General features: G+C 38.5%; 1 protein-coding gene across 1 annotated transcript in view; it reads right to left on the bottom strand.

Moving 5' to 3' along the window:
• GLCCI1 (glucocorticoid induced 1) overlaps positions 1-15880 on the bottom strand; it is a 103446-nt gene extending 87566 nt beyond the window's left edge. Inside the window, exon 1 of the mRNA XM_073898878.1 lies at positions 15302-15880. Within this exon, the coding sequence (XP_073754979.1) occupies positions 15302-15752 (451 nt within the window). The 5' untranslated portion in view covers positions 15753-15880. The remainder of the gene's footprint in view (positions 1-15301) is intronic.
• Positions 15881-16458: the final 578 nt, after the last annotated feature.

Raw genomic sequence — 16458 nt, 5'->3', positions numbered from 1 at the left:
GTATATAAAGAAACCAAGTTAAAATCAGCCTATAGTAATATACAATTATAAATAAAATTATGATCCACAGCACTAATCATCTTTCTAGTCTAATTACACTTCTTATTGCTTTGTCTTCCTGACATTAGTAACAATAGAAGATTTTGTGAAAGTTTTTCATGAAGGAAGAAATACTTCCTCCATGAAGCTGGTTAGAAACAGTTTGCTAGGAAATTATAACTGAATAACTTCTTTTTATAAGGACAAAATATTCCAGAAAAAGCCTTGGAATATTTATCTAATAACTTAAAAGCGTATCTTTCCACAGAGAAATGTGAGACATAAAATCATTAGTGCATATGAGTTCTTTCCCTTTTAGGGGTTAGTTGAATACCAAATTTCTTAGAATCTTTAAATTCAGACTAGAAAGGGAATGGAAAATACCTATTCATGCTCATTTGTAACAACTTCTTAGGATATTAGTTAATTCTGCTAAATGTCAGTAGAACGTTTTATGCAGCAATGAGAAATTACACTATTCAGTAATATGTTTTTACAACCTCAGATGAACCTCAACCTTGTGTAACTGACTTCCTAAAAAGTTTGTGTAAATAACACTTTGGTAAATTGAATAATTTTACTTGCACATAAGTTAGACATTCTCTAAAGCAAATAACTACCCCAAAATCCACTCTACAGTTAAAATTTTTTTACATTATAAGGCAGCACAAATTAATATGTGATTTACATTCTCCTTACTTGGAGCTTAGTATAATCATGATCTTTATGAAAGACTGTAAAAACACTTAGAATTTTAATTGAAAAAGCCCATCGAATTTGGGGAATGACAAGTTTAGTTTCTCTAAATTTAACAGCTTTAGAAGCTGATTCCACACAGCCTCAACAGGCCAAAATTCACTTAACAGAACTCTCACTGTAACTTAGAAACTCACTCTGTAGAAGTATATTCTCCATCTTTCAAAATGTGGACTGTCCTGACATCATCCACCCCTGTCCCACCTATTTCTACCAGCAGGAGCACCCAGCTCCCATTTCATATGAAGGTTTAAATCAGTGCTTTTCCAACCTTACATACTACCACTGAATGATAGGCCCTAAATGAAGATAAAACCCATCAGTTTCCCAAACATTTAGGAATTTTAGAAAATGGCAAAACAAATGTAATCTATTAATTTTCATCTTTGCCAGATACCTATAAGACTGCATGTCATAAAAATCACTGTTCAGTGATTTGAACCCTTATATACCCAAAATAAATCTCTCGTAATTCCTATGTAAAGATTTATCAAGTGTTTGCTGCAGGGCTTTCTAAGTACCAGCCACTATGCTCCACACTGGAACACTAAAAATGACAAGGTGCTATTTGGTGAAGCACACACATCCATCAAAATCACTCTGAATACAGAATTACAGAAACATTACGACAATGTTTGGAGGAAAAATCATAAGTAAACTGTTAAAGTCTCTAGAATTGCTATATTAACTATAGGAATGATACAGTCAGTCTAATCGAAGATTCAGCTACCATAATCTATATTTACTTTCTTTTACATTTTGAAGCACTTAATTCAAGAATGGAATAGTATTTTTAATGACACAGCAAATATTAACACTAATTTATTTCATTACTTTTACTATGCTTTCCTATTTTCTAAAATTCCTACATACAATTTTACATGGTTTATTATATGGTTATATTCAGGGATTATAAGAATTTCTTCAATGTTCCATAAACAACAACAAAAACAAAAAACTGACCCAGAACATACACTTCACCTAACATCTGTTTTACCATGAGATTAGGTGCAATACTTATTCCATTAAATGGGAATATCTGTATAACGATGTTATTTTTGACCACTTGGCTTAGTACAAAGTAGAACAGGACAACTGTCTTAAAGATTAACTAATATATCCAAATACTAATACCAAAGACTTTAAGGCTAATAATTCTTTAAGATAAAAACTTTAATGAATAGATAAAAATGAAAACTAAATTCTGAGTATAGTAAAGACAAATAAGTCATTGTGCATTCAACCAAGGTATCAATTACTGGTAATACAACATATGAAAAGCTTATTTTCCATTCTCTTCTAGCTCAATAATAGCAGATGTTAAGCCAAAACCAAGCTGTACTCATTTCAATAGTCTCACAAGACATCAATGTCCAGGTATCACCACACATCATTACTACATACTACTACATTTCTATACAAGAAGCCAGCCACATCCAGCAATAACGTTCAGAATACCAAGAGGGTATCTGTGTATATGGGTGCACAGAAAGTGTCAATGATGTAATCCTAGGCCAACTATAGCAGAATATTGTACACCCACGCAAGAATATAAGTTAGACCTAGATATATTATAGAAAAGCCACAGAAGGAAGGTCTCCTAGACTTCATCTAATGAAAGAAAAACACATATAAATAGAATATTTGGTATTCAATAAATACCAAAAAGCTCAACTTAACTTAGAAAAGCAAGCAAAGGAACATATTCCTATGTGAAGCCCAAAGCTCAGAGAAAAGAGTGGGTTTAAAATCTTGGCAGATTTTAAATGAATTGACTTGGTTGCGAAATATGAACGTGAGTACATCAACTGTACCTAGAATATGTATTCTGTAAGGGTCAGAGTTCCTCAGATACAGTGGGGATTCAAAAAATATTTATTGTGTAAAAAAAGGAGGAATTCCATTAGTTTTACTCACTAACATACTGCCAGCAACTAGTACAGTAACTGAAACATTTCTTGAATAAATGAACAGTTATCATGGAAATTACATTAAAGCTACACTAAACTTTGGCCATATGTTAACCAAAAAGCCAAAGAGTAAGCAAATGTGACTGACTAGAGGTTTTGTTTTGTTTTGTTTTTTAATAATGGGTCACTCTGGCATGTAAAGGATTTTAAAATGTTTTTTAAGCTACCTGACCAAAATATTGCAGAATATTGTAGTTTTCAAAAAAACCTTATTTCTGAGCACAGTCTAATTCCCCACTTCTAAGAAACTAATGAAACTGCATTTAGCAATGTTTGCTAACCTCTATTTAGTAACTGTTAGACACTTAAACAGTCTAACTTACAGCTGATTCTTTTCACAGCAATATATCAGATTGCCTCCAACAATACTTTAGAAGAAAATGACATTGTCACAGAACCCTCAAAGATATTGTAAAAATATTTTGTTTACAGACTACCAGCTCATATATAAACAAATCTATATTTCACTATGATCTTTTTGTACCTTCATGGAAAGATCACTTCACAGGTATACATGAGACTAGCAAAGTTTTTTATGGCTAGACCTGATGTAACCCTGAGCAACTGAGCCCTACCAGTTTTTATTATCTTCTAAGATAGAAATATTACTTCACTGATTCAACTTATAAACTGATGTATTTAACTAGAAAAGTTAATATAATTACAGAAGAAATATCACGAAAACTCAATCCATCACACAGACTCTATACAACACTTTCAATATCCTAACAATAAAAATATCATTTCTAATGTTACTTATGAAATGGCTCATGTTCCAGACTATTAAAGAGAGCTTACAATAAGCACAAATGACACTGAAAAAAAAAAACAAAAAAACCCAAATCACCATGGAAGATAATATTATAATGGAGCTCAGAATATCTTTTCTGGATCACATCAGCAAACCCAGAGAAAGTGGAAGAGTTCAGGCAGTTATGAGAAGACAGTGCACCTTGTTGCTTTGCCATGAGAGTGACATATAAAAAGGTACTATTTTGAATGCTGCTAAAATATCAAAGGATGGGGCACCTGGGTGGCTCAGTTGGTTAAGCGACTGCCTTTGGCTCAGGTCATGATCCTGGAGTCCCAGGATCGAGTCCCACATCGCGCTCTCTGCTCAGCGGGGAGTCTGCTTCTCCCTCTGACCCTCTTCCCTCTCGTGCTCTCTATCTCTCATTCTCTCTCTCTCAAATAAATAAATAAAATCTTTAAAAAAAAATAAAATAAAATATCAAAGGATGGCAAGAGTAAAGAATCATGTTAGGGATGAATGGAGCCTTATGATGCTTTATTAGACATTAGACATGTAAAGTTTAAACTGTCAAATAAGAAAATACAAAAGACCTTACTCTATCCAGATTTTGAGAATTCATACGAAAGGCAGTTTAAAAAAAATAAATCTAAATTCTGCTTTAACAAAGTGGTAGATCCTTTTAGGACCAAGAGAAAGGCTTTATTAATGGCATAATAAGGTTTTGAAATGCTATGACATTCTTATATGCATACCTGAGGCCTGAATCATTGGGAATACTTGCAACTATTTTAAGTTCTGTGGACCCTAGAGTCTAGTCCCATTTAGGTTTCTCTTCACCCAACCCTCTAATGCTATTTTTGGCCTTTCTATGACTTAACTGTATAAGCAATGGGATAACCCATTATGCTTGCTTTCCTGTCCCATAATGAACTGGGTTCCAAAAGCAACTCTCAGTTAACTTGAAGTTGGGACTTAAGAGTTATATGGGCCCTCTGGGCCTTATGTGCATGCTGCCTGACCTTGGGCAAATTACTTAACTTGTAGGATGTCATTTACACAGAGAAGTTATAAAAGTACTTTACACTAGGTTTCAGTGAAGACTAGTGGCTGACATAAAAGCTCAATAAATGATCATTTTACTAAGAATTATCTAGTCTATACAACAGTAATCAAAACAATATGGTACTGGTATAAAAACAGACACATAGACCAATGTAACAGAACGGAGCCTACAAATAAACTCAAAGATGTATGGTCAACTAATCTTTGACAAGGGTGCCAAGAACACACAATGGCACAAAAGGACAATCTCTTCAATAAATGGTGTTGGAAAAATTGGATATCCACATACCAAAGAATGAAACCAGACCATCTTCTTATTACCAAATACAAAATTAACTCAAAATGGATCAAAGCCTTAAAAATAAGACCCGGGCGCCTGGGTGGCTCAGATGGTTAAGTGTCTGCCTTCGGCTCAGGTCATGATCCTGGAGTCCTGGGATCAAGTCCCGCATCGGGCTCCCTGCTCCTTGGGAGCCTGCTTCTCCCTCTGCCTTTCTCTCTCTCTGCCTCTCTTCTCTCTGTCGCTCGTGAATAAATAAAAAGAAAAAAAAAAGAAAAAAAAATAAGACCCAAAGCTGTAAAACTCCTAGGAGAAAATAGAGGGAAAAATCCCCTTGACATCAGTCTTGGCAATGACATTTTGGATATACACCAAAAGCAAAGCAACAAAAGCAAAAATAAATAAGTGGGACTACATCAAACTAAAAAGCTCCTGCACAGTAAAGGAAAAAAAAAAATCAATAAAATGAAAAGGCAAGCTATGGAATGGGAGAAAATATCTGTAAATCATACATCTGATAAGGAGTTAATATCTAAAATATATAAGGAATTATTACAAATCAACAGCAAAAAACAAAACAAAACAAACAAAAAACCCAATTAAAAAATGGGCAAAAGAGCTGAATAGACATTTTTCAAAGAAGACATATAATGGCCAACAGGTACGTGAAAAGGTGCTCAACACCACTAATCATCAGGGAAATGCAAATTAAAATCACAGTGAGATACCAGCTCACACCTGCTAGAATGGCTATTATCAAAAGGTAAGAGATAAAAAGCACTGGCAAGGATATGCCATTGGTGGGAATGTAAATTGGTGGGAATAGAAAACGGTATATCTATGTAGAAAACCCAAAAAGACTCCACCAAAAAAAATGGAAGAACCAGTACATGAATTCAGCAAAGCGGCAGGATATAAAATCAATGTACATAAATCTGTTGCATTTCCATATACCAATAATGAAGCAGCAGAAAGAGAAATCAAGGAATCAATCCCACTTACAATTGCACCAAAAACCGTAAGATTCCTGGGAATAAACCTAACTAAACAGGTGAAAGATCTGTATGCTGAAAACTATAGAACACTTATGAAAGAAATTGAAAAAGACACAAAGAAATGGAAAACCATTCCATGCTCATGGATTGGAAGAACAAATATTGTTAAGAGGTCTATACTACTCAAAGCAATCTACACATTCAGTGCAACCTCTGTGATTCAGCTATAGCAACTTCTTACTAGACATGTCACCAGAGGCAAAAGAAACAAAAGCAAAAATGAACTATTGGGACTTCATCAAGATAAAAAGCTTCTGCAACAAAACTAAAAGGTAACTGATGGAATGGGAGAAGATATTTGCAAATGATATTTCTGATAGAGGGCTAGTATCCTATCAAACTCAACACCCAAAAAATAATCCAGTTAAGAAATGCGTAGAAGGCATGAACAGAGACATTTATCCAAAGATGACATACAGTTGCTAACAGACACATGAAAAAACGCTCAACATCACTCATCATCAGGGAAATACAAATCAAAACCACAATGAGATACCACCTCACACCTGTCAGAATGGCTAAAATTAACAACTCAGGAAACAACAGATGTTGGCAAGGATGTGGAGAAAGGAGAACCCTCTTATACTGTTGGTGGGAATGCAAATTGGTGCAGCCACTCTGCAAAACAGTATGGAGGTTCCTCAAAAAGTTAAAAGTAGAACTATCTGAACTACCGTATGATCCAGAAATTGCACTCCTAGGTATTTATAAAGGATACAAACATACTGATTCAAAGGGGCACATGCACCTCAGTGTTTATAACAGCACTATCAATGACAGCCAGAGTATGGAAAGAGCCCAAATGTCCATTGGCTGATGAACAGATAAAGATGTGTGTGTGTGTGTGTGTGTGTGTGTGTGTGTGTGTGTGTGTGTGTAATGGAATGGAATATTACTCAGCCATCAAAAAGAATGAGATCTTGCCATTTGCAATGACATGGACAGAACTAGAGCGTATTATGCTAAGCAAAATAAGTCAGTCAGAGAAAGACAAACACCATGTGATTTCACTCATCTTGGAATTTAAGAAACAAAACAGATGAACATGGGGAAGGGAAGGAAAAATAAGATAAAAACAGAGGGAGGCAAACCATAAGAAACTCTTATTAAAGATAGAGAACTGAGGTTTGCTGGAGAGGAGGGGAGTGGGAGATGTATTAAAGGGTGATGGGCTTTAAGAAGGGCACTTTGTGATGAGCACTGGGTGTTTTATGTTAAGTGATGAATCACTAGATTCTGTTCCTGAAAACTAATACTACTCTACATGTTAACTAATTTGAATCTAAATAAAATCTTGGAGGGAAAAAAAACAGTATAGGGGTTCCTCAGAACACTAAAATTAGAACTATCATATGATTCAGCAATCCTTCTTCTGGGTACATACATCCAAAGGAAATGAAATCAGTATCTTAAAGAGATATCTGCCCTCCCACATTCATTGCATTATTCACAATAGCCAAGATACAGAAATAACAAATGTTCACTGATGGAGGAATGGATAAAGAAAATGTCACACACACGTGCACGCATTTTATACAGCCTTAAAAAAAAGAAGGAAATCCTGCCATTGGCAACACAGATGAACCTGGAGAACACTGTACTAAATAAAATAAGCCAGACACGGAAAAACAAATACTGTATGATCTCACTTACAAGTGGAATGTAAAAAAGTCAAATTTATAGAAGCAGAGAGTACAGTGGTGGTTCCCAGGGTCTTGCAGGTGAGAGAAATGGGAAGATACAGGTCAAGGGTACAAACTTTCAATTATAAGATGACCAAGTTCTGGGTAAATAATGATGAATACTACACAGCACGGTAACTCTAGTTAATTAATACTGTATTGTACACTTGAAATTTGTCAAGAGTAGATCTCAAGTGTTCTCATCGTACACCAAAACAAATGGTAACTATGTGAGGTGATGGATGTGTTAATTAGCTTGACTGTGATAATCATTTCATAGTGTATACACAGATAAAACCATCATACTGTACACTTTAAATATATACAATTTTTATTTCTCAGTCATACCTCAATAAAGCTGGGGGGAATACTTAAAATACTTAAAAAAATTATCTAGTTTAATAACCTTACTTTTCCTTTCAGAATTTTTTCTCTACCTAACCAAAATCTTAAAAATCCCACCTCTCACTTCATTTTTAAAAAATTTTTATTTATTTATTCATGAGAGACGAGGGAGGGGGCAGAGGCAGAGAAGCAGGCTCCCCACTGAGCAGGGAGCCCGACGCGGGGCTTGATCCCAGAACCCTGGGATCATGACCTGAGCCAAAGGCAGACACTTAACCGACTAAGCCACCCAGGCTCTATCTTCTCTAAGATAGAGAAAATAAGATGTCAAGAATTGGTGACTTGCTGTAAGTGAAATGTTAAAACTGGAAATAGAACCCAAGTCTCTTAACTCCAAATTTAATATTTTTCCAGTATACTTTTGTTTCTAAGACTCTTATAGTACCATTTAGGAAATAACCTGGACTTTAATGTGACAATTCTGGAGAAAAGAGCTAAGTTATTCTATTAAGGAATAACGTAGTCACACATTGCTTCATTCCACTTTCATCAGAAAAAAGACAATCCCGGGGCACCTGGGTGGCTCAGTTGGTTAAGCATCCAACTCTTGATTTCATCTCAGGGTCATGAGACTGAGCCCTGTATTGGGCTCCACACCAGGCATGGAACCTGCTTAAGAGTCTCTCTTTCCATCTCTAAAAACAAAAAAAGACAATCCCAAAAGCAAATTTATAGAATCAGTTACAGGGCAACTCTAGTTGTCAGTCAATGCTAATTCAATCTTATATTCAATACGATTTATAATAATTATTTTGTTAGGTATATCAGTATTAATAAAGCTAAATAAGCCACAAAGAGTTCACTTACGTCTTGTTTGTTCTGCTTAAGAAAACAAGTGCATGATGCCTTTAGAAAGTTTCTTTCTTAGTAATGTAAAAGTTAAAATTAGCTATATGGACTATTCACAAAAGTTCTCCCTGTGGTTATACTGGCTAGATAAGGAGTTTATACTGTCAGTAGGTGGTAGGTATTTGATCTTTAGTAACACTAGGCAGCAAGTTGTAGCAGTTTATGAAACATTCACATGTTTAGTAGATTTAATTCTAATGACTTGTAAGACAATTTTGGACACTGATTTTGCCACACAACAGTGGGTTTCACTAGTTTCTTCCATTCATCCTTATTTTTGGTGAGCCATCATTAAGGTGCACCATGGTGGCACTTCATTAAGTTACAAACATTCACAGTTCAAACCCACAAATTGCAGTGATAACTTGTTAGCTCTTGGGAGGGCTGAATTAACCTAGCACCAGTTGCTGAGACAATCACTTGAGACCAGTCTCTGCTTAGTGATTCCTGAAGCATTCATTAGTTTACCACCATGTGTAACTAACTTCTAACATTCGTGGAGAAAAGTACTTCTCACTATGATTCAAGGACAACACAAATTCTAGATGAGAACAGGGCCAGAAACAGTCAAGTTCATATCCCTGAGTCCTCAGGAAAAAGGATTTCCCACTTTCTTGCCTTCTCTCACACACACTTATACTTTTAAGAACAATGGAGAAATATGACCAATCCACATATATTCCATTCCGGTTACACTGACCATCCTGTGTCTTACATGTTTAGACATTCTGAAAATGTCAAGGCACATCCTAGCAAAGTGTAATAGTGCTGTGAAAACAGAAAACCTATTCTTTAGTAATTCTTTTAGCTCAGAAATCACAGCTGGTCACCAATATCAGAGTCTTTTTGAGTTAGGAGCAACGGGATAGTCTTGTGGAATAAACGCTAGATCTGGAATCAGAAGATTTGCACTTCAAATGCACTTTCTTGATAAATGAACATATACATTGCCTAGTATATAAAAAAGCACTAAAATGCTTTCTTCCTTTCTACCTACAACTAGAAACACAACATAATATAGGGGAAGTTACTCAGGTATTCATGAACTTGCCTCCTCCTGTTATTTGCCTCAATAACATTCCTTTGAAGTAAACAACACTGCTTAAAGGTATCTGCCATGTTTGTCCCCACTAAACCGAAATACTGGAGAAGTATTTTTCTCTAAAATTGTTCATAATGTAAGGAAAATCCTTATTTTCTTTCTTTTTAATCTGTTTTGCAGAATAAACACAAATCTTATTCTTTTAGAATCAGCCGGATGATGGGTGGACTCATGGTCAGTTTAGGTGGAGGGAATTTCTGACTCTTCCATCAGTTCCTTAGGCTCCCCATATTAATAGGTGAGCAGTGTTCTCTCTTTCCTCCATTTTTGGCAAACTCAATTAAAAGACTATCAGTCTCAAAATCAACCTCTTATTAAAATACAAGTATAAAAGGACAGAAACAGCACCAGTGATTCGGTTTCCTTATCATTTAATAACAAAATTATATATTGAAAACAAAATACAACAGCGCCAAGCACAGGTGCTGTGGAAAAGCCTGTCTTGGTGGTGGTGTCCAGCAATTTTAAGCACTGGAGAAAAGACTGAACTAAAATTAAGAATATCATGGCTGTCAGTATGTACTCTTTCGCAGATTAGCGACATGTGAAAGTTTTGATAAAACAGGTGTCTAGAAATTTAAGTTTCAGACTTAAGAAAAACCTTCTCCTATTAGCCATTTATTGAACATTACCATTTATTTCCATTGTTATTCATTGCCACGGAGCCCAATTATTTGTTTTCTTATTCACATTTAGTCTGCATTATCACAAATAAAATAAAGACCACAAGGATGTCATTACCCTTCAGCATTTCCCAATGCATAATTCCTAATTTGCATTAAATCCTTGAAGAAATGTACACTGCAGTGAATGACATGTCCTTCTGTAATAAGTACTGTAAATAATGAAATAATCTTTAGCTCAGTATACACACACAAAACTACACATACAGTTAAATTGACCAAGATGCTTTTATATATCTTAGGTGTACGATATTCAATATGCTTAGCATACATTATTTGAGAGGAGTATAATCTTTGATCATAAGACAGTAGTTTAAGAAGAAATAACTTCTATAATTTCACTTATCTGTTTAAGTGACCTAGAAATCTTATGCACCATAACTGATGGGAAAGGCTAAATAATCAATGCTGCTGATACTTAGTGTAGTTCTCAAAGGCCTAAAACCTTTCTCAAAAACCAGTATTTGAAACCTGTCATTTTAGAAACAAAACAAAACAAAAAACCCTACAACTCTTAACTATTTTTACTCAAGTACAGGAGAGCTTTGAAACAATTTCCTCTAAGCACTCAAAGAAAATTAATTTTAAAAGAGGGGGCCATGAGAAGGACTTTAATTTCTAAGAATACCCTGAGAGGTAACTTTGTATGAAGAGAATGCCTGAGTATCTCTAAAAACTAAGGGGAGAAAAAAGTAATTAAAAATGTTGTGTTCCACAAACTGAGCAGAGCATAAAAATGACTCAAAAGGGGAAATTTAATGAAAAGATTAAAAAACTGAAAGCAAATTAATTGATTAAAACACAAAGACATACACGTACACATTGCATGAAGTCATTCAACATTACATGCTGGCTGGCTTTGTATTTTCTTTTAAAATATAATCATAACTTCTTAATGCATAAAACAATAAAGCTCTCAATAATAATCACGAAAAATTCTAATCAAATTTCACTCTAGAGTTAGTTAGTAATCTGCTAGCATATTAGGCCTGAATAAATGTTATGTTAAACCAGGAATCAACGCATGCTATTTTCCATAACAGGAGCCATATAAATTACAAGCTCTTCCATGTTTTTTTAACTAGATTTGGTACACTTAAAAATAAGCAGTATTCTCCATCCAGAGTACTCTAATGCAACTGATTTTATATCTTTTAGAATTTATAATTCATCCTAATGCTCAATCCTTAAAAAAAACAAAAACAAAAAACCACAATAGGATCTGCAATTGCTACTTACTATCTTATCTTGCACAGTAAAATTGTGAGCATTTGCTAGGTTTCTAAATCCATAGGTTTTGCTCTGAGGTTTCAGAAAGAAGCAACTTTATTTTCTTTTGGTTATTACATATGATTTTAGCTTACAGATTATTAATTTTTAACACTAACATCCCGCTATATTCTCATTTGAGTTGTCCTATTTATCTCAAAGGTAGACTTTATGTATTACCATTACAAAAAAATAACTATTTGCATAATACTTTATGATTTTACATCTATTACAAACACATCACAGGGAGCCTGAGGATGCATTCAGCAGCTTGTCATTCACCACTTCAAGACCCTTCAGAACCAAACAAGGGGGAGGGTGACATTTTGCTAATGGCAGAAGTAAAGAAATGAATATAAATAACAAACCTTGAAGTTTTAAAAAATGCAAACAAAAATATGATCCACATGCATAAACAAGATAGTTTTAATTTGTAAAAGTCCAGGTAAAGATGTGTCTTGTTATGATACCCTTTTAAATCATCTAAAACTGTGCTCCAAAAATAAAGCAAATTGCCATCTTGTTGAATTTTATAAATTAATATGTTAAAATGTGATTGTACCTCTTTACAGAATTCAGCTTTTCCTCAGCTTTGTGAAATAATCTGAGCATCATTTCTTTATTACTACAGATTTAACCCTATAAATATGCATAGTAAGAATGTTTAAGAGGGAAATAATAATGATCCAACATGTTTAGAAATCATGTTGTTTCATAATTTCTTGGTAAAACAATTACAAAGAAAAGTGTTTAAAGCTTCTGTATTTTCTTCCATAACCACCAGTCCAGATAAAAAAAAAAAATACTGAAAGCTCAGTTATGACATCTCCAGTCTAAATGCTCATAGCACTTGAAGCTTTTTGTAAACAATATGCCTCTATACTACATACATATCCCTTGAACCACCATCTACTTAATTTAACATTTTTAAATGTAGTTTCAAATGCAGCGTAACACCATCTTACACACACACACAGAGGAGTGTGCAGAAAAGGAAGGAGGTGGAGAGCAAGAAATGGAGCACGTTGTTGTTTTTCATTCATGCAGTATAGTGATGTCAGTGTCTGCAGCAGCAGCAGCGGCCGCGGCGGCAGGAACCTTGACCTGTGGAGGCTAAAATCCACTGAAGTCAGAACCTCACAGAATTCAAAAGAAACTGAGTAGATAATGTTTGAAAAAAATGTTCAAATGTTCACAGAATGGATTTTAAATGGCTAAACAGAATAGATTAGTTGCAGTTTTAATATGGGTAGAGAGGAGCAAGGCGGGATGTGGAGAAGTAACATAAAGGTAATATAATCAGGGAACTGGGGGCTCAAGAGCCTGCATTCAAAATCCCTTAAATGTAAGAAACTGATAAAACCACCTGGTGTTAAAAACAGCAGAAAAGCCTCTTCTATTCCCAATACAAGCTCTCTAGTGATGCAAATCTGTCTGCTGCACAACCAGACTCAGGGAAGTGTTTTCATCATGATTACATTAAAATTGCATTAAACTCAGATATGCCACACTACAACAAAGGGGATAGTTTAAGCCTGATCACAAATTTCATTAAAACTACTTTATGATGGACCATGTAATTCTTAAGCAATTAAGGCTTTTGAAGGATGCAGAAAAACAAGTTGTACTATGACGTGTTGTAAGATGTTAGTGTTTATCAACAAAAGGGGAGGAGGCACTAGGTGGCCATTATATTGTTGCAGCAACTACTCTTACTTTGCCCACAAAACCCTCTGTACAGTCTGAGATGCTTATTCTATGGCTGTCACATTAGTCCCTAAAAGAAAATCCCAAAACTCAATCTATGCACTGTTGAAGTTAAATCACTCAAAAATTTCTCTAACTGCTGCCTTCTATTCGTCTTTTACCTCTCATTTCATATAGCTCCAGAAAATGTGCAAGGGAGCTGCATATGGCATTAATCTGTTAGAAAATGGTGGCCTTTTCTATAAAATACAGCCAAAGATGTGTGTTCAGTTGTGGTCATTATTAGGGCGATCACGTTGTTTTCATTCATTCATTCAGGATTTGCTGGAGGATGTCAGTTTCTGCAGCAGCTGGCTTGACCTGGGGGAGGAGTGGGGGAGCAAATTCCTCCTGGCGCATACAGATTACAGGAGGTATTTCTTGGTGCTCATGTACACATACCACTGCACTACATCCTACTCTGCCACACCATCAAGTGGTCTGAAAACAAGTGCCTTAGCAACATGCTAATTACCAGCCAGAAATATTAAAAAAACACCACCACCAAAACTGCAATCCATCATAACATAATCACTTTCTCCAAGTCTTTCATTAAAAAGCTCCATTAAAATTTTTTTTTTTCCACATACCACATCAACGTACAGAGCTCCACAGTGTTTCCCTTCCAAGCAGAGAGTTCCCCACTCGGTATGATCAGTTGTCTCCACAATGCTGCTGCTGCAGCAGCATCTGTAGCTCTAGCCTGGTATCTAATTATATTAGCTACTCCTTATGAGCTTTAAGTCCCTGTTTTGGCTAATCTTCCTTTTCTCCCCCAGGACCCAACTAGATCATGCACTGTCCCCAGACATAAACAAAACCAAACCAAAACACAAAACATTAAGGGAAACCGACAGCATCCACTAGCTCACCATTACCTTTGACACCTAACAAAAAAGAAACTTGAGATCCTTTAACAGCTCAACTGAACTGTTAAGTGTACTTAAAAATGGAAGGAAAAAGTGAGCACACTCCACAAATAGGTCTTTAGAAATTTACCATGAAAATCTTGAGTTGGGCACAGACGATTCTCAGCGAAGTACGGCTCTGATGCATATGACTATATAAAGTAGAAAAAAAGAGACCAAAAAAAAAAAAAAACCCCACCAAAACACTATACACTTCAATTGCATATCCAAAACTGTCTCTTCTACACATCCAACAGATATCCTCATAACTAATGCCATCACCCTTCCAAAACAGAAGAAATATATATATATCCCAGTAGTCACAGACACGTTAGGAACTTTGTAGGAAAGCACAAAGAGGCTGTGGATTACAACCACCACCTTATCGGCTGCCAGAGTTTGTGTGCGTGTATTTTTAAGTGTTTCGCCCAGCTCCTCCTTCCCCCGCTACCAACAGCAAACACATGAGTGAGCTAATCAGCTCACAAACTGAAAAACCTTTCGATGCAGGCGAGTGATGGAAGATAAAATCTGAGGGGCGGCATGTGGGTCAAATAAAAGTTGCTTTGCAGTTCGCTCCTCCAAGCCCCGCAGCGACCGCAGGGAGGTGAGATTCCCAAAGCCACTTTCACACCTTCGATAATGCACTAGCAAAGAGAAGCCCGGAGAGGCTGAAGTTTCCACGGAGGGAACCGTCGGGGAAGACGCAGCCCGGGAGGACGGAAGGGTTGGGCTCGCTACCTCTGCACACGGGCGAGCCGGGGCTCCGTCTCTCAGGTGAGTTGCTCCTCCGGTGGTTCTCGGGGGACCGTCTCGGGCGGCCCTTGGCCCGCGGCGCCTGCTCGGTAGGGGCCGCGGCCGTGGCGGGCGGCAGCGTCGGGCTGGGCGGGCTGGGGCCGCGGGCCGCGCTGGGGCCCGGGAGGTTGCCCAGCGAGGCGGCGGCGGCGGCGGCGGGTGGGCGCGTGGGACTGTGCTGGCTGCCCCGCAGGAGCTGGTAGGGCACCGTGGCGCGGATGGGCTGCAGCAGCCGGCCGGCTCCCGCAGCCGGGGCGCAACCCACGCCGCCGCCGCCCGCACCGTTCCCGTTGCCGGCGGAGGGGGCGGCGGGCGGGGAGCCCGCGGCGCTGCGCCGCATCCTCTGCGGCGGGGGATGAGGGGTCTGAGAGGAACTGGAGGAGGAGGCAGTGGACATGGTGGCTCCGAGGGCCCGGGACGACGCCGGCCGACACGGAGGCGCAGAGCGGGAGGCGCGCGAGCGTGTGGGAGCCGGCGCGATAGTGCGTGCGAGTGTGTAAGGGGGAGGGGCGGGGGTATCGGGGAGGAGGAGGAGTCTCTCGGCTCCCCCTTCCCAACGCGCACCCCCGCCGCCTCGGCGAGGGGGGGAGGGGAAGGCTGCAAAAACAAACGCCCAACGGCCCCAACCGGCGGGCCGTGCTCGGTGTGGCGGTCACGGCTGGGGCCGCGAGGAGCCCGGAGCCGCCGCCGCCCCGGGCATCGCGCTGACAGGGGAGAGGGGCAACAGTCCGGATCACGCAGCCTCGGGGCCGCTCGCTGCCTCGCAGGGCTGCACGCGCGGGATCGCCCGGCAACTGCAGGGAGGGCCCGGACCCCTGCTTCTGGGGATCGGGACAGGAGGAAAGGGCCTCGAGGTGTCTGGCTCTCCGCGGATCCCGCGCCACCGCAAACACCGCCGCCGCCGCCTCCGCCTGCTCCTCACTCCAAATGGCAACTGATTTCCCCACCCGCACCCCGCCCCCGGCACCGCCTCCCCGGCGCTCGGACCCGGCAGCTGCCGCAACGAGCATTCCCATTGGCTCCGCCGCTCTCCACCAGAACTCGAGTGATTGGTTGAGGAATAGGAGTGAGAGGAGCACTTGCCAATGAGAGTGGTGCGTGCT

This window comes from Callorhinus ursinus, unplaced genomic scaffold (genome assembly GCF_003265705.2).
Source record: "Callorhinus ursinus isolate GAN/ISIS: 27379988/994484 unplaced genomic scaffold, GSC_fseal_2.0 scaffold12, whole genome shotgun sequence".
In the NCBI taxonomy this organism is placed as follows: Eukaryota; Metazoa; Chordata; class Mammalia; order Carnivora; family Otariidae; genus Callorhinus; species Callorhinus ursinus.
Note: the sequence above shows the minus strand (reverse complement) of the source record. Positions and strands in the feature narration are given on the sequence as shown.